Source organism: Lynx rufus, unplaced genomic scaffold (assembly GCF_022079265.1).
Source record: "Lynx rufus isolate CCGP_SWC_20201006 ecotype Redwood Valley unplaced genomic scaffold, mLynRuf1.p SCAF_31, whole genome shotgun sequence".
In the NCBI taxonomy this organism is placed as follows: domain Eukaryota; kingdom Metazoa; phylum Chordata; class Mammalia; order Carnivora; family Felidae; genus Lynx; species Lynx rufus.
In genome coordinates this window covers 4,577,785-4,602,553 of record NW_025814847.1, presented here as the reverse complement: position 1 = coordinate 4,602,553, position 24,769 = coordinate 4,577,785, and the positions used below count along the sequence as shown (strand labels likewise).

At 63.9% G+C, this 24,769-nt stretch overlaps 3 protein-coding genes across 3 annotated transcripts; 1 reads left to right on the top strand and 2 right to left on the bottom strand.

Annotated features, from left to right (window-relative positions):
* Positions 1-6,829: 6,829 nt before the first annotated feature.
* On the bottom strand, positions 6,830-9,302 carry KRTCAP2 (keratinocyte associated protein 2). Its single transcript, XM_047092976.1, has 5 exons — positions 9,188-9,302; positions 8,778-8,932; positions 8,623-8,686; positions 7,163-7,229; positions 6,830-6,982 (listed from the first exon to the last, which is right to left on the bottom strand). Exons 1-5 carry the CDS (start codon positions 9,189-9,191, stop codon positions 6,862-6,864), a joined length of 411 nt encoding a protein of 136 aa, XP_046948932.1. The 5' UTR covers positions 9,192-9,302; the 3' UTR covers positions 6,830-6,861.
* A 385-nt stretch (positions 9,303-9,687) lies between these two features.
* TRIM46 (tripartite motif containing 46) lies at positions 9,688-18,971 on the top strand. Its single transcript, XM_047092975.1, has 10 exons — positions 9,688-10,010; positions 11,387-11,648; positions 11,891-12,234; positions 12,909-13,052; positions 13,161-13,256; positions 13,907-14,160; positions 14,470-14,591; positions 15,571-15,873; positions 16,621-16,918; positions 17,868-18,971. The coding sequence occupies exons 1-10, from the start codon at positions 9,696-9,698 to the stop codon at positions 18,259-18,261; spliced, it is 2,532 nt and encodes an 843-aa protein (XP_046948931.1). The 5' UTR covers positions 9,688-9,695; the 3' UTR covers positions 18,262-18,971.
* Positions 18,972-19,826: 855 nt separating this feature from the next.
* Positions 19,827-23,852, bottom strand: MUC1 (mucin 1, cell surface associated). The gene is made up of 7 exons (XM_047092632.1): positions 23,807-23,852; positions 21,990-23,335; positions 21,836-21,891; positions 21,554-21,687; positions 21,299-21,420; positions 21,066-21,215; positions 19,827-20,174 (listed from the first exon to the last, which is right to left on the bottom strand). Exons 1-7 carry the CDS (start codon positions 23,850-23,852, stop codon positions 20,106-20,108), a joined length of 1,923 nt encoding a protein of 640 aa, XP_046948588.1. The 3' UTR covers positions 19,827-20,105.
* Positions 23,853-24,769: the final 917 nt, after the last annotated feature.

Genomic DNA, 24,769 nt, shown 5'->3' with positions numbered 1-24,769 from the left:
GTGTGACTGTGGCAGGTGCGAGAGGCAGTGCGGCCTGGGACTTGAAAGTCTGGGGTTTTAGAGCTTGGCTGTCATGCGGTTGGGTCCTTGCTCCTTCTTTTACTTAGCTGTATGACCTTGGGCAAGGAACATACTTTTCTGAGCCTTAGGCTCCCCCCCTAAATAATGGAACCAATCATTGGTCCTCTGTGGTAGGATAAAGGGAGGTGACACAGGGGGCCGCTGACACCGGTGCGCAGAGTCTGGGAAGCCTGCGTGGGGTGTTAGGCCCTCTGGTCGTGAGTCACCTGTCAGGGCCGAGGACGCACCCCTAGCCTCCCTAGACTCCCTGCCATCTTCTGAGGGAAGCTCCTTCTGTGGATGGCTAAGCTCATGTTCGTGGCGGCTCTCAGCTTTGGTATCAGAGGAAGACGACGTCCTCAGCCAACAGTACAGAATCCCACACCACACAGAGGGGGGCTGACCGCCAGGGGGGAGGCTACACGGAGGCCCCAAAGCCCCCAGTCGATACCAGGAAGATGGCCAGGTGGGCGGGTGGCGGTGGGGTGGCATCCACGGCCCGGGGAACCCTGAACAAAGGCCCAGATGCGAGAGTTCACGGGCAGTGACTCTTGGTGACTGTGTTTTGGACGGAGACCGCTTCGTGGGGGCGTGGCAGGAGACGAGGCCGGAAAAGCAGGCCACGCCAGGCTACTAGAGACAGCTTCAAAGTACTGGTGTTGTGGGACAGGGTGTCGGTCCCTCGGGTCAGCAGCTCCACCCCAAGAACACTGGGTGCCCACAGGTGCCATGCTGATTACTGGGTCCTTGGGGAAGGTTCCAGTTAGTCAGGCTGTGTTGCCTCCGTGCCTGACCCGAGGGCCCCCACAGTCGCACAGAGGCCACAGGACAGACACCCGTGTTATTAACAAAAACACACGCCCCGCCACACCGTAGCCAGGCCTGAGGGGAAATGGTAGACCAGAAGTGGAGGGCCTGGCTGAGTCAGGGTTTCCCAGAGCAGGAGGGGGTGGGGAAGAGGCTGGCCTGAGGGAGGCTGATCCTGGGGACTCATCAGTCTGGAACTGATGTGGGGGGGAGGGGGAGTTTCAGCAAAGGGCCGGAATGCGACAATGGCGTGTTGCTAAGAGAAGCTTGAACAGAGGTAACAAATGTGTGCCAGGCACCTGTTCCGCGTCAGGCCCCGTTCTAGGGGACAAACCAGGCAAATTCCCCGCTTTCGATGAAGCGTTCAATGAAAACGGATAAATTGCCTGCCTCGGTGAGGTGGTGGGAGACGGACGAGAAACACATCACTATGTAACGTATCAAGTAATGAGACCTACCGTGAAGGGAACACGGGCGAGGCCAGGGGCGGAAGCACGAGGAACACACTCGATCACACGCGTGCTCAGAAAGGTGTCCCCGGAGGGACGGGATCCCTGAGCGACCTGGAGAAGAGTGGCCAGGCAGTGGGAACATCAGGTGCGAAGGCCAAGAGGCGGAAGCATGCCTGGCACTGGGGGCCGAGGAGGCCCAGCTGGGAAGAATGCAAGGTCAGAGGGGTTCAGAGGGGGGTGGGGCCGGCAACTGGGAGGCCGCCTGCAGCCCCGCCTTCAATGCTTTTTTGTTCTTATAAAGAGTTTATTTTACTTATTTAATCTTTTTAAGTTTATTTATTTATTTTGAGAGAGAGAGAGAGAGCGCGAGCCTGCAAGCTGGAGCGGGGGAGGGGCACAGGGAGAGGAGAGAGAGAATCCCAAGCAGGCTCCACGCCGTCAGCACAGAGCCCCAGTGTGAGGCTCAGACTCATCAGCGTGAGATCGTGACCTGAGCCGAAATCAAGAGTCAGACGCTTAACCCACTGAGCCACCCGGGCGCCCCTAAACGTGTTAAGCCATCCCAACACCCAACGTGGGGCTCGAACCCACAACCCTGAGATCAAGATTGCACGCTGCGACTGAGCTGACCAGGTGCCCCTGCGCTTGTAATCTTGAGCAGGTTATGTTAGCCTCTCTCTCATTTTACCCCTTTTCATTTCACTAAAACGGGTGTACGGGTCAGGACTGTAGAGAAACAGAAGCCGTAGGACGTGCATACGTAGAAGTAACATCTATTTTTAAGGAACCGGCTTATGCAAGTGTAGTGGCTGACAAGTCCCAAATCCGCAGGGTCTCCCTCTGTCAACACTTGGCTTCCTCCTGACCTCGGTGGGGAGCCCTGGGCAGAGGGCCAGGCGGCAGCCCGGGCAAGTGTGGCCACCCGGCAGGCTGGAGACCCGGGAGGAAGCAGGCTGGTGGTCAAGTGTGAAGGCCGCCTGCTGCTGTACCCCCTCTTGGCCTGGGGCGGTCGGTCTCGGGTGCAAGAGCTGAGATGGAGAATGTCTATCAGGCACTAAGTACGCTGACCGGCAGGCGGTAGATGCCTACTTGACGGTCGTCCTTGTCACCGCGCGCGAACGCGCGTCGAATGCCTAGTGGGTCAGGCACTCTGCGCGGAGCCTCCACCGCGATATTTAATTCGAGGCCTCGTTACCACAATTTGAGGTCGGTTTTATTACCCCCGTTTACAGCCTCAGAATTGAAGGTGCATAGAGGTCGCTCGCCTTGCCCAAGGGCCTTCTCTCCTGGTAGGTGTCAAAGCCGGAGCCAGAACTCAGGTCAGGCTGATCTGGAGCCCCAGGCCGTTCCACTTGCACGTACCGTCCAGAACCTGAACTCTCCGAGTCGGGAGGCCCGAGTCACAGAGGCTGGAAATGGGGACTGGAGGCTGAGGCAGGAGGGGAGGGGGGCGTCTCGCTGGGAAGAAGTTCCCGTGAAGCAGCCAAGGTCAGCCCTCACGGCGCTCTTGGCCCAGAGAAGGGGTATGTGGAAGGTTTCTTCCGTGGGATCCTGGCCTCTGGACACACAGCCTCACCCTCACCTGGGCGGGGGACCTCCCTGCTCTCCCGGCTCATTGGAGGAGGGGGTTCTCGGAGAAGAGCTCTCACGGGTCCCGAGGGCCGTGTGCTGAGGTCTGTCCCCACAGGGCCTCGGACCGAGACACGTGCTGTCCTCCCCAAGCGCGCCACAGTAGTCACCCCGCCGCTGACAGAACGGAAGGAAGGTGCTCACCATACAGTGGTTGGACGTGTTATTATGGAATTTCCAAACGTACACAAACTAGAAAGAACCGCACAATGAATGTGTCGTTGCCGTAGGACTTTACCTTCTCAACTAGGGCCTGCAGCGCCCCGTGAAGGAGAATTTTCTAAAGATCCTGTGATAGTATCGTTCCTAGCATGATTATATTGTGTTGTAATCTTGTGTTACCAAGAGTTAATTTCTCGGGGCGCCGGGGGCGGGGCGGGGCTCAGGTCATGACCTCTGGGTCTGTGAGCTCGGGCCCCTCACCGGGGTCCGGGCTGGCAGCTCAGCGCCCACTTGGGATTCTCTGTCCCTCTCTTTCTGCCCCTCCCCCGCTCTCAAAATAAATAAACATTAAAAAAAAGAAGTGTTAATTTGTTAAATGTAAACACTGCCGATGTGTTTCCATTTCTCTTTATCTTGAGGCACCTCTGGCGCCTCGAGGGACACGCGGGACCTGTGTCCCAGGGGGTAGTTGTTGAACGGCAGGCCCAGGTGGAAGAGAGCGGGTTGGAGGGAACGACGCCCACCCCACCCCACGCCCGTGGGTGCGAAGGCAAGAGGGGGCGCACAGCTGGCTCCGGGGATCCCTGCTGCCCCACACTTTGCTGTCACCCCAGGTGATGAGGGGCACCTGTCTCTGTCCTCTAGGAACCCAGCCAAGTAGCGTTCCCGGCACAGTCTGTGTGGCCCCCGGGGGGCGGGGGGCGGGTTGGGGGGCTGGGGAACTAGGGTTTGGGAGCACAATCTCCATCTTGGCCCTGCCCCCTGAGGAAAAGGCAAAGAAAGGTACCTGAAGCAGAGCAATTAAGTGCCACCAACTGTGCCCGGCAGAGGGTTCCGGCCATTGTTTGCTTAGGAGGCGGCCCTGTGAGTGACCCTAAGTCAAGGAGGGGAGTGGAGGGGCCTTCCCGAGGGGGCAGGGCCTCCGGCTTCTCATTCTTTTACGGTTCCCAGGCCCGGGGCCTTCTCTGCTCACAAAGGACTTCAATGCTGGCTTTTGACTGAGCCTTTCCCCTTTGTATCTGTCTCTGTGTCTCTCAGCATCTCTGTCTCTGGCGCTCTCTCGTTTCCCAACGTCCTTCCCGAGCCCCTGGGGAGCAGAGCTGGGGGGCCTGGCAGCGGGAACCGGACTGTGTCCTGTTCTCACCAAGGACAATGAGGGCCGGAAAGGGCTGGAGCCAGGGCCTGGCGCGGACTCTCGCTCCCTGCCTGTCCTGGGCGCCCCCCCCCCCCACCGCCCCGTCCAACGCTGTGGTGTCCCCTCCCCCCAGTGCCAGTCAGGGAGGAGTCCAGCCTCTGCTGGGGGTGGGGGGAGATAGGGAGCACTTTTGCTTCACCTTCCCACCGACCTCCTCTCTGGTGGCATCACCTCCTGCCCCAAAGCCTCCTGGGCCGGAGCCGCGGGACGTCCTCCCACACATCCAAGGCCCCCTCCCCCGTATTATTTACTCCTGTTTCCGGAGCTGGTGGCGGGACCAGCGAGTGGACGGGTGTCAGGGCCACGTGTGAGGGAGCAGGAGGAAACATCTGGCTTCCCTCGTCCTCCAGGGGCCGCCTCGCCAGCCCGGAGGCCTCCAGCCCCTGGGGGGGAGCCAAGCCCCAGAGGTTAGCACCTTTGCCCTTCCCACCTTGGGGCCTGCAGAAGCCTTTGTGGCCTCATACCCCCTTACTTAATGATGGTTATTAGTGGGTAGAATGCCCCTGCCAGGGTTAATTGGTAGGTTAGGTAACTAGGCACCCCAGAGATAGGCTGGGTGGAGAGCTGAGATCGGCACCCTCGGCCTCGTAAATGCACCTGTTCCTGAAGAAGGGGTCATTATTCCTGAGCCACATGCTGTCACTGGTGCCTACACAGTGGGTGGCAGCAGGTGCTCCGGTCGCTTGGTAGGGACCTGGACCCTGCTCTCCGGCTCCTCCCCACCCTCCCCTAAGCCTGCCCCCCCCAAACTCTCATCTTGGAAGCCAGGGTACCCTCAGGTGACCAGATCCCCTGGGTGTCTATGCTCCCTTGGGCTGGGACCCGGCCCTCTGCCACAGCTCCCACCCCAGTTCAGGAGGAAGTCAAGGTCTGACAGAGGGGGCCCTCGGACCAACCCAGCCTCCTCTTACAGCCAGGGCCCATTGGAATAGGCTGTCATCCTCCCCCAGAGGGTCCCACATACCACACATCCCCTCACCATCACTAGGTAAGTTCCTCTCGCGGAGACTCTGGTCTCCTCTGAACTCTCCTTGCCTTGCTCCCAGGGAGACTTGACTCCGACTTCAGGCCCCCTCAATGGGCCAGTCCTTCAGGGTCTCCAGGGTTGGCTTCCCCCCGAGAGAGGCTCAGCAAGGACCCAGAGACCCAGCAGGAACCCTCCCCAGCCCTCAGGGCAATGGTACTGGTCCCCAGGAGATGCGAGCTAGTGGCGCCCTCTGCAGGCATCCTGGGGAAATTGCAGAGCACTCGTCAACCTAGGGACCGAGGAGCCTGGGGTCTGGGGTTCCCGCCACAGATGGGAGTGGGTGGGGTTGGCCCCTGATTAGAGAGAAGGGGCTCTAATCCTGGACCGGAACTGCTTCCACTCACTTCTTCATCTCCACTAGGTCTTTGTCCCTACTTAGACACATCCCGCGTGCAGTATTGTTACCAGACGGGCAGATTCTTTCAACCAACCCACCAGTCTTTACTGCCCATTATCAAGCACAGTGCAGAGTACCAAGTGACCAAGGCAAGGTGCGCACCCCAAAGACCACGGCTTCCGGGAGGGGCTGCCTAAGGAGCCTCAAAGGACAAGTACTCTGGACAGAGAGGTGTTCCTCAGGGCAGGGCACAGCATAGGACCTGAGAAACCACATCCTTCACTTTTTTTTTAACGGATATTTATTCATTTTTGAGAACTAGAGATAGAAAGTGGGCGGGTGAGGGGCAGAGAAAGGAGACAGAAGATCCCAAGCAGGCTCTACGCTGTCAGCACAGAGCCCCGTGCGGGGCTCCAACTCATGAACCATGAGATCATGACCTGAGCCGGAACCGAGAGTCAGACGCCTGACTGAGCCACCCAGTCACCCAACATCTTCATTTCCATCAAGATTGGCTCCAAGGTCCATGGCCTTGTCCCTACCATTTTGTATACTTTGCTAAAGCACAGCAAGTTCCTATCTCGGCTGCAAGACAGGAGAGAAATGAAGGCACCAGGACAAAGAGGATGGGCGGTGATCAACCTCGGGAGTCTCCAAACACGGACAAACGTCCACACTGGCATTTCACAGACGGGGCCGGGAGGACAACATCGGTAGAGAATTCCCTTCTGAGGACTTGGAGGAGGGGCAGGGGCCCTGTTTGCTCAGGGTGGGTAGTCGGAGTAACGAAGCCCCCAGAGGTGTCGCAGGGGCGAGGGGCCTTTCCTTCCCTCGTTCCCGTTCCAAGATCTAGTCCCGTCCTGACGGGCAAGGAAGGCTTCCTGCGCTCAAGCCCCGACCCCTCTTCCGACAGGTCAACACAGCAGGTCACTCGTGCACTTCACTTCCACGAGGAGACTTTCACACGAGCACGCGCCACTCCAGCGCCTCACAAAGCGTTTGGCGCGGACGGTGCTCGATAAACACCTGCTAAAAAGGAACCTTAGAGGAAGAAGCCCCGCCACCCCCGCGGCTGGAGAGCACAGGTATCGGCCTGCCACGGCAGCCCGCGTGTGCGGGGACGGCACAAGAGGCTCGCGGTAGATAACGGCTCACAGAACTACAAAGAATCAACTTTATTGGACACGCAGGGTCAGTTTCTCTTTTTGCCCTTCCCCGTGACCTTGGCTGGGGCGAGGACTGGAGCTGTTGCCTGGTACAGCGTGGAGGAGATCTTGTTGATGTAGTACAGGCCAACCATGGAGAAAATGAAGCTGCGGGTGAAGACAGGAAAGTCACGGCATCGGCGGGCATCCGGCCAGCCTGGTGCCTCCTCGGGCAGGCGGGCGGCGGCAGCAGGGAAAGAATCCTGGATCGGGTTTGGGGAAGTGGGGAAGGGGAAAGGAGGGAGGGGGAAGCACGCTGCGCCCCTTACCCAGCTGCGAGGCACTTACCAGGTGGTGACACAGACACGGTGAATGAGGCCGGATGCAAAGAGAGCCAACAGGAGGCAGAGAAGAACTGGGGAGGCAAGAGGGCACAAGGAGGGTGCTGGTCGGAGTGGGAAATACCAAGCCTTCATATGTGCATTCTAGGAGACACCAGGGGCGCTCTGAATCTTGGGGGGCCTGCCTGGAGGGAGTTGGCATGACACTGGCAGGAGGACTTCAGACGCCCTTGATGATGCCCGGGACATGGAGGTAGGAGACGCATGCTCCTTACCAGCTCTGTCACAAATGTCACTTAACTTCCCTACCCTGGCTTTCTTCCAATATAAAGGAAAAGGAAAAGTGACAGCAGCATCTGAAGGGCAAGGTTTGCTGCTGTTCGGGAAAGAGGGTGAGGCCTTTGCCACAAAAGCCAGCCACTAAGGATTGATTCACTCAACTGGCAGTCCAGCGGTGGAAGTTGAGGGCCTAAGTCCCCGGACACAGGTTGGAGGGCAGAGGGTCTGGACACCCATGCCCACGGAAGCAGGAAAGGGTCTCCGGGGCATCCGGAGTAGGACTGGAGAGAAAGCGAGAGGGTAGGAAGGAAGGGCAAACACCGACCGCCCATCTGGGGAGGGCAGCGTAGGACAAGAAGGCCAAGAGCCCTGCCCCACAACAAAGGTCTCTTTCCGAAGCACAGGAAGACAGAACGCATGGAAACAAAACCTCCGAAGGCTTGAGGCTGCAGGAGAGAAGGAGCTGGGGGAGACTGCAACAGGGCTGAGTGGAGAGAGCAAGGCCCTGAGAAGGGTGCAGAAACCAGGTTTCTGTTCTCCGGGAGGAAGGCTCCACAAGAGGCGGCCTCTGCTGTCACTTTCAAGCTTGTGACACTCCTTAGGTGACCCGGCCTCGACGTCTGATTTGCTTTGTGAACTTAATTCTGCATAGATAGCGAAATCATCAATTCTCCATTGCGCAAGCAATAACAAGTACGTTTCAAACAGGAAACGATCTCACGTTTATTCTAACTCGGTCAGGGCCGCTGCTGAGGTGAAACCTGGAGGCTCTAACACTTAAGCTATTGACGATCGGGTTAAATATACAGAATCCACGAACACCGGCTCAACTTCACATCGGAACCCCTCATAGAGTCAGTCCTGTTCCTTCCTCTGGGGGCAACAAAGACCGTCCCCAAGGACGTAGGCAAGGCGCGCGCCCTGTCCTCAGACCTCCCCGGGGAAGTGGCCCAAAGGTAACGAAGTTTCGCGCTTTCCGGCCTTCCCTTCCAGCTCCTCCACGAGCTAGAGGACGTGTTCCGGGAGCGTCAGCGCCTCCGACAGCCTCAGCAAGCACAGCTCCCCTACGCAGCTCGGACCAAATGAGCGCCTGGGAGGTCAGTCCCCTGCTGGGGGAGGTTAGAGCAGAGGGCTCACTCACAGCCCCCCTCCCACCCCCCCCCCCCCCCACCCCCGGTTCGCACTTACTCTCGGGGAAGATCTTGGCTTGGAATCCTTTGCCAAAGACCAGATTCTCCAGGTTGTTGAAGGCCTGGGCCCAGGGAGTTAAGGGTGGGACGAGAGACCCGGCAGAGCCGCGCGGCCGCCTCCTCCCCCCGCCCCCCGCCGCGCAGGAAGGATACGGTGAGAGAGAAGACGAAGAGGCCCGAGCCCAGCAGGCCCCCCTGGATGGTGAGCCACTCGGTGGAGGCCAGCTGGCGGCTGTACATCTGCATCCCGGCGAACAGCAGCAGGGACAGGAGGGAGGAGAGCGCCAGCGAGGTGCCCGTACCCACGGCTGGAGGGGCGGCGACCACAGGAGGCGCCGAGTCGGGCTGGGCCCGGCCCCCGGCCGCGGCCACAGCCGCTTCCCCGCCCCCACCCCGGGCCGCGCGCCCCCTCGCGACCCCCGGCGTCCCCGCCCCGGGCGCCCGAGCCCTCCCGCCCCCTGGGCCCAGGACACGTCAGCTCTGCGGGCAGAGGACGGCCACAGCCGGGCCGCCCCCACCCCACCACACTCGTCCGTCGGGGGGGATCCCGCCGGCGCCGTTACCCATCACGTCCTGCCCTCCGGTCCAGTGGACGCCTCAGGCCGAGCCGAGAGCGGATGGAGCCGAACCGGGGCGGCCGGCCGTGCGCATGCGTCAGCCCGGCCCGCGGGCTCGCTTCCCCCCAACGTCTTCCCCGCGCTCCCTCTAGGCGCCTGGCCGCAGCGCCCCCTGCCGGCTGGGAGGAAATATTGCGTCCAGGAGGGGCCGTGGCCACCGCCCTGGTCCCCGGCCCTTCCCCGCTCCCCGAGCGTCTGCTGCCTCTCGGCGCAAGCTGGTGGGCCCGTGGCCCCTAGCCTCTAGCCCACGTGTGTCTTCTTTGCCATTTATGTCGTCTCCAGTGCCCGTTCCTCACACCTCCCTACGCCATGATCGCTGGCTGGACATCTCCCGTGGACTCTTGCCCAAACCAAAATCTGGTCCTCCCGTTCTGGAGCCCGTCTTTCTCTGAAACTCTCCTCCCGCTTTATATAAGTAAGACTACGGAGCCAACGAAGAATGGCAACACAAGAAATGGCTTCCCCTCCAATGCCATTCCATGTTACCCACCCCCCACCCCCCACACCGTCTTCCGAGGACCACGTGGGGAGAACTATTTCCCACCTCCTACCTCGACGGGCGCTGTTCGAGGCTGTCTCTGGAGCATGCGCAGTGACATCTCACCCCCACCCCTCCCCACACCCCCACCGGGCTCCCGCATTAAGCCCGGGGTTCGCAGCCGCAGCCGGGATCGGGCACCCGGGGGCGGGCGGGCATGGTAAGGCCATGGCTGAGGGTGAGGACATGCAGACCTTCACTTCCATCATGGACGCGCTGGTCCGCATCAGTGTGAGTTACGGTGGGGTCGAGGGGAGAGGACGGAGTGGGGGGGGCGCACGGGTCCGGGGCCGGCCGGGACCTTGAACAGGTGGAGATGAGGCAAGATGCCGGGATGCAGGCAGGGGCCTGGGGAGGTCAGAGGGGACCGGGAGGTTCGGGGTGCAGGTTGGAGAGGGTAAGCCCGGAGGCAGCCCGGAGGTGAGTGAGGTGGCGCCCATCTGCTGGGGTATGAGGAACCAGGAGCCGCCCGGATGCAGCGGCTGGGCTGGGGTGCCCGCCGGCAGTGCACCAGGGCTGGGGCTCTGTACGCTACGAGGAGGGGGCGTGTGTGAGCTCGGATATTTTCCAAGAAAACTGAGGCTAGGTGAGGGCCGATGAAGGAGCCGCCCCACGGTGCAGTTCCAAATTTGGACCCTTCGGCGAGACCCCACCCCACCGCGCCCCCACTCAGGGCTGCCTCGGAGCCCGCGGTTGTCATGGCAACCCGTGCCCGGCTCTCCCAGGGGCGGTGCCAACCCTGCCCCCCCCACCACTTCCTTCCCCCTCCCTGCCTGTCCCTCCCTCCTTTGTGTCAGCTGCGCCCCTGACCGGGATGGCTGCGAAGAGAGGGACCAAGGTGAGGCGGGGGGGTGGGGCATAGCTTGAGGACCCCCTCCACCAAAAAAGGGAGGGGTACTTCCGGTGGGGAGGGGGCAAGTAGGCGGGAGCTGGGCTCCCCGTCGCCCGGGGAGGGGGTTGCGGCTAGTCAGGGGGAGGGGGAGGGGGAGGGGGCGGGAGGGCCGGACGGTCGGGGGCGAAGGGAATGGGCTCGTCTCGCCGACCCGAGGAGCCGGGTGGGGAAATGAAGGCTGGGGAATGGAGCCTGGGGCGGCCGCGGGCCGAGCCGCGGCAAGATGATGGACGCGGTGAGCGGGAGGATGGAGAGCGAGCGGCGCCTGGCTGTAGGGAGGAGTCACGCCGGGGCGGAGGGGGGTGCCCCCGAAGGGGGCGGGGGTCCGCACCGAGCTGCAGAATGGGCGGTGTCCTTGAGAGCAGCTGGCGGCCCAGAGGTGGGGGGAGGCGGGCAATGGCCAGGGGAGAGGGGCTGCGGGCCCAGCATCCCCGCAGGGGGAGCGAGAGGGGCGGGGCTAGAGGCTGGGGGAGGCTGGCGCTCCAACCCGCCCCCCCCCCCTCCGTGGGCTTTAGCTCTGTGCCAGAGCAGGAGAGGCGGGCGACAGAGCCGGGAAGGTGTATGAACCAGGCCCAGGCCGGTGCTGGGGAAAAGCCTTAGGCAGCTCGTCTTCTTGCCCCTGCTCGAGACCCCGTGGGTTTCTGAGGGCAGCTGAGAGGCCTGTCGAGATGTGCCCGGTGTCGTGCTCTGAGCCGGCCTCCTGCTGTCTCCACAGACAAGCATGAAGAACATGGAGAGAGAGCTGCTGTGTCCGGTGTGTCAAGAGATGTACAAGCAGCCACTGGTGCTGCCCTGTACCCACAACGTGTGCCAGGCCTGTGCCCGGGAGGTGCTGGGCCAGCAGGGCTACATAGGCCACGGTGGGGACCCCAGCTCCGAGCCCACCTCTCCTGCCTCCACCCCTTCCACCCGGAGTCCCCGCCTCGGGCGCAGAACTCTCCCCAAGCCGGACCGCTTGGATCGGCTGCTTAAGTCAGGTGGGGCTGGGTCCCGGGGACCGGGGGTGGGGACGCTGGGGTGTCCACGGGGAAGATGGAAACCTCCGTCGCTGGTCAGGGGCATCTGTCTGTCTTGCAGGGGGTGAGGAGACCGTTCATACAGGCTGTAATGCGAGCTGAGCTCTGGCACAATAAAAAGTCTTTTTTTTTCCCACGGAGCAGACTCCCTGCCCCTCGGCCGGCCGAAATGCTCACCTCCCTACCTCCCTGCACTTCCACAGGCTTTGGGACGTACCCCGGGCGGAAGCGAGGCGCCCTGCACCCCCAGGTGATCATGTTCCCGTGCCCAGCCTGCCAGGGCGATGTGGATCTGGGGGAGCGGGGCCTGGCAGGGCTGTTCCGGAACCTGACCCTCGAGCGCGTGGTAGAGCGGTACCGCCAGAGTGTGAGTGTGGGCGGCGCCATCCTGTGCCAGCTGTGCAAGCCCCCGCCACTAGAGGCCACCAAGGGCTGCACCGAGTGCCGAGCCACCTTTTGCAACGAGTGCTTCAAGCTCTTCCACCCCTGGGGCACCCAGAAGGCCCAGCACGAGCCCACGCTGCCCACCCTCTCCTTCCGCCCCAAGGTGAGCCAGCCCTCGAAGAGCCTGCGGAGGGAGGGGCGCGGTGGTGCCGCACGGCACGGTGGGGGGCGAGCCCGGCTCTGTGGGCTCGCGAAAGGAGGTGGGCGGAGGTTCGCCTCTGCCGGGCTCCTCTTTCTGTAACAGCAACAGCAAAAAGGCACCGGACGAGTCTTTAAACATCGTCCAGCCTCCATCCTGTCTGCTGAACGAGAACGATAACATCTGCCCTGCCATCCCATGCCCTGAGGGTTGTGGAAGGGATCACATGAGATAGTGTTTGTGAAAGTTACCTGTAGGCTGAAAAGATCTGTCTGCGTTCACGCGTTCGCTGAGTAAATATTTATCAAGCCTGGTTCCTGGTGCTATTCTAGACGCCGGGGATAGGGCAGTGAACAAGATGGGCAAGGTTAATTATTAGCCGCAAGGCGAAGATTAATTACCGTTATTATTGCTATTAGCACGCATCCGGAGGTAGAGGGGAGGGCGGAGCTCGGCGAAGACCTGGTGCAGGCCAGGCTCCCTTTGGTGCCAGTGTGCACCACCAGGTGGCACTGTGGAGCACCCCAGCCGGGCTCCCCCACAGGGCCGTGGAGAGGCAGGGCCAAGCGCTTGGGTGGCCGGTCAGCCCCCTCAAGCCCGCAGTCGGCTGACTCCGTCACTGCTCTTTCTGTCCCTAGGGCCTGATGTGCCCAGACCACAAGGAAGAGGTGACCCATTACTGCAAGACGTGCCAGCGGCTGGTGTGCCAGCTCTGCCGGGTGAGGCGCACCCACGGTGGGCACAAGATCACACCGGTGCTCAGCGCCTACCAGGCCCTCAAGGTGAGGACTCTGCCTCGCTCAGCCCACACTCACGCCCTCTGGCACCTCCTCCTACATGCTGGCCTCTGCCGAGCTAGGCATGATGCCCACCTCTTTCTTCCCCCTCAGGACAAGCTGACAAAGAGCCTGACATACATCCTGGGAAACCAGGACACGGTACAGACCCAGATCTGTGAGCTGGAGGAGACCGTGAGGCACACTGAGGTGAGGGAGGGCATGGAGGTGGGCCCTGGGCCCCGCCGGGGAGTGGGAGCCGGAAGGGGGGGTGTGCGTGGGCATGGCCCGATCACCTGGTTGCCAGCTCAGGAGGCCCACGTGGGGTCCAGGGATGTGTTGGGGTTCTGGTTAAGCCAGGTTGGCCGGGACACGGGTGCCCCAGACGAGGCTGTACCTGGGGCTACAGTGGGGACAGGGCGGCGGTCACCCAGGACAGGGAGAGCTTGGAAAGCCCCGGAGACACAGCTCAGATGCCCTCAGGCTCGGCTGCCGCGGAGGATGGCACACACCTCTGACACTTTCTGGCAGATGGTTTGAATCGGCCGACGTGGGGATAGACAATAAGGAAGGGGCGGAGGCCGGTGGACATTAGTGCCATCGTGGCCTCTCTTGTTTGGGGGACTCCTTAAGGGCTCAGGGCTGTGGTGTGGGCATCCAGGAAGGTCAGCACAAAGCTTCAGAAGTTAAACCCATGTGGGTGTCCGGGGGGTCTTTGGAGACGCGAGCCTGGCTCTGTTGGAACGGGCGGGTAGGGTTTCCCCAGACCTGCCGTGGTCCCGGCCCCGGTGTGGCGCCCCAGGAGGCAGGCACACGTGCCGCCTTCGAGAGGAAGATAGTGAGTGTTGCTCTCTGGGCAGGTGAGTGGCCAGCAGGCCAAGGAGGAGGTGTCCCAGCTGGTGCGGGGGCTGGGGGCTGTGCTGGAGGAGAAGCGGGCATCGCTGCTCCAGGCCATTGAGGAGTGCCAGCAGGAGCGCCTGGCCCGTCTCGGCGCCCAGATCCAGGAGCACCGGAGCCTGCTGGATGGCTCAGGCCTGGTGGGCTATGCCCAGGAGGTTCTTAAGGAAACAGACCAGCCCTGCTTTGTGCAAGCAGCCAAGCAGCTGCACAACAGGTACCCGGGGCGCGGCCCAGGGCGCGGGGGCGCAGGGGTGCGGCCAGTGTCGAGGACGGCATGCGAGGTGCAGCCCCCTGGACAGACGCAGGGGTGCGGCCAGTGTCGGGGACAGCGTGCGAGGTGCTGCCCGGTGGACAGACAGGTCCCCAGGCTTTAACACCGGGCCCAACTGGTACCCAGCTCGCCTGCGGGGACGGGAGGAGACCCACAGCAGGGGCCGAGGCTCTAGGGACAGGCAGGGCCGGGCGGAGGGGAAGGGCAGCGGCCCGGAGGGCCGTGCCTGACCCTTGCCCGCCCCCGTCGCAGGATTGCCCGGGCCACGGAGGCCCTGCAGACCTTCCGGCCGGCCGCCAGCTCCTCCTTCCGACACTGTCAGCTGGACGTGGGGCGTGAGATGAAGCTGCTGACAGAGCTTAACTTCCTGCGAGGTAAGGAGGTGGCCAGGCCCCGTGCCCCATTAGAGCCCTCCCCCGTCTCCCCCCCCCCCCCAGCAGCGGGCCCGGGGGGCAGCGCCCACCGGGACGTCCCGTCCCGGCCTCCCGCCCAGCCCGGCCTAGCCGCCCCTCCCCGCCGCCGCCCGCCCGCCCGCCCGGCCACACCGCGCTCAGCGCTGCTTCTCCCTCTCTTTGTTTGTAGGCTGTGGCCACCGCGGACTCCGCTCCGGAGCACCCCAGGCAAGTCAGCGGCCCTGCCCCGGGGGCCCTGCCCTGCCGCCCCCACACAGCTCGGCCACCCACCCCTGCTTCCTTCTCGGTCCTCCCCCTCCAGCGCCCTCTGTCTCTCTCTCTGCCTGCCTTGGGCTCCTGCCTAATCCCTGCCCTCTGACCTTTTGTCCTCCGGGCCCTTGCCCTCTCTACTTGCCTCCTCTTTCCCTTGACCCTGGTCTCCTGCTGCTGTCCGGCTCTCACTCGCCCCCTCCCGGCCCCTGCTCTCTGGCTTGCTGGCCCTCGCGTCTGTCTCCCTCCCGCCCTGCCCCCTCCTCCTGTCCGTGCCCTTTAGCCTGGGTTCCAGTGGCCTTTGTCTGCCTTTCCCCTGGGCCCTTCTTTATCCGTAGAATAAACAAGGTCATAGAAAGAAGGGTCCCCATCTGGTCTAATACCTTTTTTGACAGAGGAGGAAACTGAGGCCCAGAAAAGGGAAGCAACTGACCTAAGGCCAGAGTGAGAGAACGGCAGGCCAGGACGGGCACGAGGCCCCCTGCCCCCTGCCCCGTCCACACCCGTCTCTCCCCTGGGCTGTGCCCTGCCCGCCCCCTGCCCGGCCCCCGGCCCCCCAGACGGCCTTCTCCGCAGCTCCCCCTCACCCACACTCACCCCCCCGGCCCCCGCTGCTTCCCCTTCCCTTGCCCGCCCTCCACGCCAGGCCGCTGACCAGGCCCCCACTGACCCCCTCTGTCTCTTCCCACAGTGCCCGAGGCTCCCGTCATCGACACCCAGCGCACCTTCGCCTACGACCAGATATTCCTGTGCTGGCGACTGCCCCCCCACTCGCCACCCGCCTGGCACTACACCATCGAGTTCCGGCGCACCGATGTGCCCGCCCAGCCGGGCCCCACCCGCTGGCAGCGGCGGGAGGAGGTGAGGGGCACCAGCGCCCTGCTCGAGAACCCCGACACGGGCTCCGTGTACGTGCTGCGCGTGCGGGGCTGCAACAAGGCTGGCTATGGCGAGTACAGCGAAGACGTGCACCTGCACACGCCCCCCGCACCCGGTGAGCGGCGCCCGGCTGGGCACAGTGCGGCCTTCGAGGCGCGTAGGGTACGCGGGGACCCACTGAGGCCACCGACGGCCGGCGAGACAGCACAGCGGGCCGCGCGCCAGCTCTGGGGCTGGACCACCTGGGTTCAGACGCCCGCTCTGCCTCTTGCCAGCTGTGGCTTTGGGCAAGCTATTTGTCCTCTCTGAACTTCGGGTCCCTCTTCCGTAGGGACAATAGCAGTATTGTTGCTGTGAGAAGGGACTGAGGTCCGTTCCCAGTAGTAAGCGTGAGGGCAGTGACTCTCCAGAAAATGGTCTGGCCCCTGGGGCGCGGGCGGAATCCAGGAGCGTCACCACCCAAGTGGGGTGTAAGGGCAGGTGTGAGCACCAGAGCGTGGGCTGGAAGGCGTGGGTCGGTGGGGAGGGGGGTGTCACAGCTGGGACGGAGCGGCAGTGGGGGCTCTGGGGGGGGGGAGGGGCGCGGCCACAGGAGAGGGCCAGGAGGAGGCGCTGCAGGCCAACTGGGAGACCGGTTTCTGGACCCACTAGTCACTCCTAAAACTCTTCTTGGGGTCCCAAGCCCATTTGGGATGCCCCCTTTTTTCTCCTCATGCCCCCGATGGTGGTCCTCCAGGCCCTGGTCCCCAGAGCCCCCCGCCCAGCCCTCAGCAGCTTGTTCCATGTCCCGAAACCCCCCAGTGTCCCCCAAGGCCTGTGTTTGTCCCTGAAGCCCTTTCTTTGTCTCCCTCCCCCGCTGCAGTCCTGCACTTCTTCCTCGACGGCCGCTGGGGCACGAGCCGAGAGCGTCTGGCCATCAGCAAGGACCAGCGAGCGGTGCGGAGTGTTCCCGGGCTGCCCCTGCTGCTGGCCGCTGAGCGGCTGCTCACCGGCTGCCACCTGAGCGTGGACGTGGTCCTGGGAGACGTGGCCGTGACCCAGGGCCGCAGCTACTGGGCCTGTGCCGTGGACCCAGCCTCCTACCTGGTCAAGGTGGGCGTCGGGCTGGAGAGCAAGCTTCAGGAGAGCTTCCAGGGAGCCCCCGACGTGGTCAGCCCCAGGTCAGGCCTCTCGGGGAGGGACGGGGTGCGGGGGCCCTGGGTGGGGGAGCTGGGCCCAGGACGCGGTGGCAGCGGGAGATCGGGAGCAGGGACGCAGGGCCGAGCCCGGCGTGGGCTCCGCCCAAGGGGCTTGGAGGCTTGCTCTTCGGAGGAGTGTGTCGCTTGGAAAGGGATGTGGGGAGAGGGGCCGTCCACCTGCTTCCACCTGTCCCTCAGGCCCACCAGGCCACCTGTCCGGCCTCTGCATCTCCCAACGCCGTTTCCAACGTGCTGTCTCCACAAAACCCACTCTTCCCAGGACCTCCTTCACCGCGTCTGTTTTCAACATCCTAAAATCCTTCCCTTGACGTTGCCATCTCCACCCCCCCTGTTGCCAGCGCCCTGCTTAACGTCCCCCACGCGTGTGCCTCCCCGAACCCTTTCTCCCCGCACTGTCCCTAAACACCCCATTTCTCTGAAATGCACCCCCATCCCACACCCCTCCACCCCAGCTCTCTCCCAACACCTGCCTTCCCGACAGCCTTTCTCTCCCCAGCCCCTCGGTCACTAAGCCGTCTCAACCCCCTCAAACCCTCCTCGAGCTCCTTGCCGGCGTGATGCCCCTCCCCCATTGCTCTCCTCACCCCTGCCTGTCTCCTGCCTCCTCATGGTGCCTGATCCTCACCTCCTTCTCCCCTACCTCTCGTGCCAACGTCCTTGCCCTTCGATACCGCTTTCCTCGTGGACTCAGACACCCCCCCCCGCCCCATATTCTAACCCCTGTGTCTGCGACGCGTCCCAAGTCGATCCTTTCAACCACTCGCTCCCCGACATCTCGTCCTCTCACCGTCTCAGCCCTTGGCCCCACCCCACCCCTTGTGTCTCGGCCAGCCCTCGCCGTCCCCCCCCCGCCCCGTGCCCCACTTCCCCCCTCCGCTCCCAACACCTTCCCACCCACCGGCTCCCACAGGTACGACCCGGACAGCGGACACGACAGCGGTGCCGAGGACGCCACCGTGGAGGCTTCGCCGCCTTTCGCCTTCCTGACCATCGGCATGGGCAAGATCCTGCTGGGGTCGGGGGCCAGCTCCAACGCGGGGCTGACGGGGCGGGACGGCCCCGCGGCCAGCTGCACCGTGCCCCTGCCGCCCCGCCTGGGCATCTGCCTGGACTACGAGCGGGGCCGAGTTTCTTTCCTGGACGCCGTGTCCTTCCGCGGGCTCCTGGAGTGCCCCCTGGACTGCTCGGGGCCCGTGTGCCCTGCCTTCTGCTTCATCGGGGGCGGTGCCGTCCAACTGCAGGAGCCCGTGGGCACCAAGCCTGAGAGGAAGGTCACCATCGGGGGCTTTGCCAAGCTGGACTGACCCGGGCCCTGCCCCCCCAGGCCTGCTGGAGCCGGTTATGCCTCCGGCAGCTTCCCCCTCACGCTCCTCCTGCCGTGCCCTCTGGCCCCTTACCCGATGTCTGTGTATTCCTGGGGCCTTCTCTCCACCAGGGGACTCTCCTCTGCTCACCTTTCTAGATATCCCTCATTCCCGCCAGCCCCCGCCGAGTCTCTGCCCCACACCCTGCCCTTGGCATCTTACCCGAGTCACGGAGGGGCCCCCTTCCCCATCCCTGTCCCGTGCCTCTCCCCCGGCTGCCGGGGAGGGAAGGCATCTGGAACTCTGGGCATGATCCCCAGTCTGCCCTCTGCACTCTGCCCTGCCCAGCTCCCTGCCCCGTCAGTCCTCAACTACAGCCTTGGGGCGGGCAGGCTTTTTTGGCCAGACACTGCCCAGGCGCTCCCTGGTGAGGGGAAGGGGGCCCCGTCATCCTGCTTTAGTCGTTGGGGTCCCCACGCCCCTCGGCCGCATGCCTGTATCCCGTCTCCCTCTTGCATGCTTTACCCCGTCCCACACCCACGCCAACGTGCCAAGTCTCCCGTGGGGCCCCAGCTGAGGTTGGGTGTCCCCCGTGGGTTGGGCTAGGCAAGGCCTCTGGGGTCCGCTGCTGCCCCCCTGCAGTGGGCACTGCCCGGCCCGTGCCGAACAACAGCTGTTATTTTCATGGTTTATAAACAATAAACTGTGATGCCGGCACATCTCTGCCTTCCATCCCTTTGTTTCCTGTGCTGGGCGTAGCAGACGGAAAGGACCCGGGGTGCAGCACCGTGGCTCAGAGCGGGGGTGCTGGGCGGACCCGGGGCCCGAGGGAAGGAGGTCCCTGGTCGGGTGCTCTGGGCCTCCCGCCACACCGGCTCCCGCTCAGGCCCAGGCTGACGGCGGCCTTCAGGGGACCCGCCGTCCTGGTGGCTGCCGGCCCGGCGGGGGCCCAGGGCCCCAGGGGATGTGGCGAGAGGGCAGGCCCCGTGCCTGGGCCCGAAGGGGTCAGGGAAGCAGAACCACTTCCCCATTCCCGGGGCGCCTGGAGTCGACCCCGCTGGCCAGGGAGGGGGCCGGGCCTGGCGCCAGCACCTCCGGATCTGGGATCTGATGCAGCTTATCGTGGTGGCCGTGTTGACTCTGCCTGCGTTATCGTGGCCCAGGGGCTTACTTCACACCCCGGGACGCTAAGAATAGAGCCGCCAGGGGCACGGGGCCAAGGGGAGGCGAGGGTGTGGCCGCCACCAGCCCCCAGCCCAGGAGAGGGGCGAGGACAGCCGCGGGTGCAGGTGGAGCCGGGTCACGCCAGCCTCGGAGCCGCCTCGGTTTCGTTTCCTCCTTCCTCCTGCGCCGCCAGGGATGGGAAGAGGTGACCGGCACCCCAATGTCGTCTCCTCACCACGCCTCCTGCTTTCCAGATGAACCCCACCTCTTGCCTTCTTCCCCCCCCCCACCCCCTGCGAAGACCCCTTCCAGGTCCCCTCCCCACATTCGGCGCCCCCATCTACGGGTCACAGAGGGTCACGAGGGGCCACAGAGGACAGATCCCAAGGTGGCAGCACAGAGGGGGTCCACGTTTTATTCAGCCACATTCTGGGGCTAACTTCCCTCTCAGGGCTCTCTGGGCCTGTTTTCCTGGGAGCCACTGTCCCGGGCCTGTCCCCAAGGGGCTCCAATGGGTTTCGGCGGGGCCGAGGCCGGTGAGGGGACGTGGTGGGGCCTGTGAGTGGCCCAAGCTGAACCGCCAGCTCACCAGCCCGGGACGGAGCTGAGAGGAGAGGCCTGGCAGCAAGGAGCCCGGGGGAGGCAGCTGGCACCGGCTGGACGTGGGCAGGCAACACGCCCTACAAGCCGGCAGAGGTGGCCGCCGGGTTCGTGTAAGCGAGGCTGCCGCCGCCGTTGCCCGCGGAGACCTGGGTGGGGGGAGACGCCGGCTGAGAGCGCCTCCCGGGGCTGCGGGTCCCACCCCAGGCGGGGTAACAGGCCCGAGACTCTCACTGACTCTGGAAGGGTTCATCGGAAAAAACACCTGCCGGCCCCCGCTGGCAGCCAGGTGACCGTAAACAGGGGCCTCTCCTCCTCCCTCCGCTCCCCTTCACTCCCTCCCCTGGGCTCTCAGCAGCCCCCCTGCCCTCCCCTACTGCTCCCTTCTCCTTCCATCCTCTGTGCCAGCAGCCCCGGCAGGTGTATGCGTGTCTCCGTAAAACTGGGGGAAGGAAGTCCGCGGGCGAAGGAAAACAGGGTCAAGGGAAGGAAGCTCCCCTCCCCCACCTGGAGTGGCGTTCCAGCCCCAGGTGGCCCGAGTAATTATTTACCAGGCCCTGGAGAGAAAGGCCAGGTGAGCAGAGGGGGAGGAGGGGTCCTTGCTTCCTCCAGAGGCCAGAGGCCCATGGCGCCCAGGCTCGCCTGGCGAGACTTCTTAGCCCACGTTCCTGCCAGCCTTTCTCAATCCACTCTCCACTCTCAGGAGCCTGGAGGGGAGGCGGGGCACAGGTGCCTCTTCCCTTGTGAGTCCCCGCGGGAAGGGCTCCCCTGGGCACGGAGCCTCACCCCTTTCGTGTCCGAGATCCCCGTTCGGCACGGCAGGGAACGCTAGCTGGAGACGCCGGTAGTGGGGACCCTCTCCCTGGAGGTCCCCTTCCTCCCAAGGTCCCCTCCCCAGGCCTCCTCTGACCTCTGACCCCATGCTCGCCTGGCCCTGTGCCTCGTCCTCCGCACCACCTTTCCCTTCCAAGTTCTCCGGGCTTTGCAAGCATCCTTCCAGAGCCCCTGCCCAGCCCGAGCACCGCGAGCCCCACCCTCACCTCCTCATAGGGGCTGCGTCTGGTACTCCCAGGGGGGATGTAGCGCCCGTGGGTATGGTAGGTGGGGTACTCGCTCATAGGGTGATAGGCATCGCGGGGCGGAAAGAGGTCCAGCTGCCCACAGTTCTTCCGGCGGCACTGACACACGGTCTGGGGAAACAGGGTGTCAGGGGGGGCCGTGGAGTTCCCTCCAGCGGGGCAGCTGTGGTCAGGGCTGGAGGCCACACACTCACCAGGACAACGAGATAGACGATGGCCAGTGCCAGCAGGACACACACCAGCACCAGCAGGGCGATGCCCCAGCCGGGTACCCCAGACCCGGACCCAGCAGCGGAAGGAAATGACGCGTCACGTACTACGAGGAAAAGCAGCGGTCAAAATACTGTCCCAGGGAGGTGGCCCTCCCCTCCCAGCACTCTGGGGAAGAAGAGCAGGAGCCCGGAGGCGGGAGGGCGGGGCCCGGGAGGCGGGGGGGGGGGGGGCCTCACCACGGACACTCGAGATGGACATGTTGTATCTGGCTGCTTCTTCTCTGTGCTCGTCAAGCTGTGTCTTCACGTTGAGGGCATCGGTGGTGCCCTGTCGGAAGGCCAGGGTGCATTCTACCACCACAGATCCTGGCCTGCTCCCGGGGAAAGAGAACTCAGCCAGGAGTCCCAGCGTCCGGGCCAGCAATCCCCCCCCCCACCCCGGGGCTGTGAGTGCGCCAGCCCTCCCCACAGTGGCGGCAACTTCCGCCCTCCCCACAGGGCCCACGCCCGGAATTGTACCTGAACTTGATGCTGGAGAGGCCCAGAAAATCTTCCTGATTATAAACCTGCAAAAACTGGGTGAGAGGGGCGGGATTAAGGCTTGATGCAAACCGTTCAGGCGGTTTTGGGGCTGCTGCTGGGGGAGCACGACAGAGAAAAAATAGCCACTCACCCACTCAGAAATGTTTCTCTGCAGCTCCTGGTAGTAGCCGGTGTTGGGATCTTCCAGACAAGAGTTAAACTGAAGGTTCGAAATGGAAAAGGACAGGAAGAAAAAGGAGATCCTAATGGACAACTGGGGAGAAGTCTTATGATTGGAGGAGGTGACGGGCTCCACACTGTGGTTAGTGGCGCTGGTGGTGGTCCTGGCGCTGTGGCTGGCGGGGCTGCTGGTGAAGGATGAGGTGCCAGCGGTGGTCGGGGACATGGTGTCATTAGCGGTCGGGGACGTGGTGTCATTGGTGGTCAGGGACGACGTGTCAGTAGTGGTCGGGGACAAGGTGTGAGTGGTGGTCGGGGACAAGGTGTCAGTGGTGGCCGAGGACAAGGTGTCGTTGGTGGTCAGGGACGTGGTGTCATTGGTAGTCAGGGACGACGTGTCAGTAGTGGTCGGGGACAAGGTGTGAGTGGTGGTCGGGGACAAGGTGTGAGTGGTGGTCAGGGACAAGGTGTCAGTGGTGGCCGAGGACAAGGTGTCATTGGTGGTCAGGGACGTGGTGTCATTGGTAGTCAGAGACATGTCAGTGGTGGTCGGGGACAAGGTGTGAGTGGTAGTCAGGGACAAGGTGTGAGTGGTGGTCGGGGACAAGGTGTCAGTGGTGGCCGAGGACAAGGTGTCATTAGTGGTCAGGGACGTGGTGTCATTGGTAGTCAGGGACATGTCAGTGGTGGTCGGGGACAAGGTGTGAGTGGTGGTCAGGGGCGAGGAGTCAGTGGTGGTTGAGGACAAGGTGTCATTGTTGGTCAGGGACGTGGTGTCACTGGTGGTCAGGGACATGTCAGTGGTGGTCGGGGACAACGTGTCAGTGGTGGCCGAGGACAAGGTGTCATTGGTGGTCAGGGATGAGGTGTCAGTGGTGGTCGGGGACGGGGAGTCAGTGGTGGTCGAGGACAAGGTGTCATTGGTGGTCAGGGACGTGGTGTCATTGGTGGTCGGGGACAACGTGTCAGTGGTGGCCGGGGACAAGGTATGAGTGGTGGTCGAGGACAAGGTGTCGTTGGCGGTCAGGGTGTCAGTGGTGGATGAGGTGTCAGTGGTGGTCGGGGACGGGAAGTCAGTGGTGGTCGAGGACAAGGTGTGAGTGGTGGTCGAGGACAAGGTGTCATTGGTGGTCAGGGATGAGGTGTCAGTGGTGGTCGGGGACGGGGAGTCAGTGGTGGTCGAGGACAAGGTGTCAGTGGTGGTCAGGGACGACCTGGCAGTGGTGGTCAGGGGCGAGGTGTCAGGGAGTCCTGGGGCGGAGGCCGAGCTTGAGGTAGGGCTGATGGCCAGGGACGAGGTGCCAGCGGTGTCTTGGGCTGCAGTGACAAGTGTAAGAGGTTGAGGGGACAGGTCTGGGTTGGGGTCAAATCAGAACAAGGAGGAAAGACATCCTTCGGCCTCCTGAGAAGCAATGGCACGGGAAGATTCGGAGTGGGGCAAATCCTGGTCGGGCCCTCCTCCTCCTTCCTGGCTGGCAACCTCCCTCTCCCCCCACACCCCTGCTCCTAGCTGTCCATTTCTCTGCTCCTAAGATCTATGTCTCCTGACCCCCCCACCCCCCCCCCCCCACACACCTCCCCAGACTTCTCTTCAGGTCTTTCTATGCTCCTGGCACCAGCTCTCCCCAGGGGCGAGGGGCCGGCTCTTGTCTGTCCTTGGCCGCCCTCCTGTATTCTGGCACAGACCAGGCCGCCCCCGGGGATGCCATCTGCGAGGAAAGAGACCTGACGCAAACGCTGAGAAGACCACACGAGCAAGGCAGCCCCCTCCCCGGCTGTGCCCCTCACCTGTAAGGAGCAGGAGGAAGCAAGGGGCCAGGAAGCGCGGCGTCATGGTGGTGGTGAGCTGGGTGGGGAGGGGGCGGAACACACTCGGGAAGGAGCTGCGTGTGAGGTGGCGCCTGCTGCTTTATACCGGTCCCCGGCCCGCCCTAGGCTCGGCCGGAGCAGGTGACAGGTGACAAAACCCCGCCCCCTCCCCCTTTCCCTACCTCCTACCTCTTCCTCCTCCTCCCCAACCGTTCCTGGCCCCTCAGGTGGGGTACGTGGGCTCCGATCACTCCACCCTGTGACATCCCGCGGGTGCTCCCATCACCGGCCACTGCCCGGCTCCAGAAGAGGAGCAGGGGTGGGGGTGGGGGTGGGGGTGGGGGGTGGGGGGGAACCGAGGACCTGGGCCTCCTCGGCTCTAGTTTTGGCCTCCGGGCAACAGCAGGGGTGAGAAAAGGGGCAGAGGAAGTGGGCCGGGTTAGGGTCCCGGACCGCGGGCCGAGGAAGCTCACCCTCGCGTCCCTCACCCCGCGCCCCATTCTCAATGGGCCCCCTGAAGCCGCACCGTGGGGGCTTGGCGGGGGGGGGTACGAGAAGGCTCGAGAAAGGGGGGCCCGGGGCCAGTTTTGGGCCCCCTCCCCCCGCCACTTCCCGGAATCGCCGCTCCCTTCAGGGTTCCGCGCGCAGATCCACCGAAACCCACAGTCCCCGCCCCTGCCGGGCTTTCCAGGGCCGGCGTTCCCGCCTTGGCTGCCTCCCGAGGAGGGGGCGGGGAAGAAGTCCCACTGGACGCGGGCCGAAACCTGGGCTCCGCGGCACCCCGGGGTCTCTCCTGCCCGGGGCTCCGGCTCGCGGCGGGCGGGGCTCTCCTGCCCCCTGGCGGCAGCGCGCGGGGACCCCGGGCGCCCGGTTGGCCGGAGGGGGCGGCGTGCCCGAGGGCGGCCCGAGGGGCCGGGCGCGCAGGTCTGGGGCTCAGACGCG

Bases quoted from the DNA above. Each gene is read 5' to 3' on its own strand.
- KRTCAP2 (XM_047092976.1), bottom strand. The intron at 8,687-8,777 runs GTATCCTTCCTG...CCCTGGGCCCAG, and splicing joins TCTTCGTCTTCTCTCTCACC to GCCTTCAACAACCTGGAGAA. The intron at 7,230-8,622 runs GTAAGTGCGAAC...TTGCCTCCCCAG, and splicing joins AGCCAAGATCTTCCCCGAGA to TTCTTCTCTGCCTCCTGTTG.
- TRIM46 (XM_047092975.1), top strand. From the start codon at position 9,696: ATGGCTTCCCCTCCAATGCCATTCCATGTTACCCACCCCCCACCCCCC. The intron at 11,649-11,890 runs GTGGGGCTGGGT...GCACTTCCACAG, and splicing joins GGATCGGCTGCTTAAGTCAG to GCTTTGGGACGTACCCCGGG. The intron at 14,592-15,570 runs GTAAGGAGGTGG...CTCTTCCCACAG, and splicing joins AGAGCTTAACTTCCTGCGAG to TGCCCGAGGCTCCCGTCATC.
- MUC1 (XM_047092632.1), bottom strand. From the start codon at position 23,852: ATGACGCCGCGCTTCCTGGCCCCTTGCTTCCTCCTGCTCCTTACAG. The intron at 21,688-21,835 runs GTACAATTCCGG...CCCCGGGAGCAG, and splicing joins CTCTCCAGCATCAAGTTCAG to GCCAGGATCTGTGGTGGTAG. The intron at 20,175-21,065 runs GTGAGGGTGGGG...CCCCCCACCCAG, and splicing joins GACGCAGCCCCTATGAGGAG to GTCTCCGCGGGCAACGGCGG.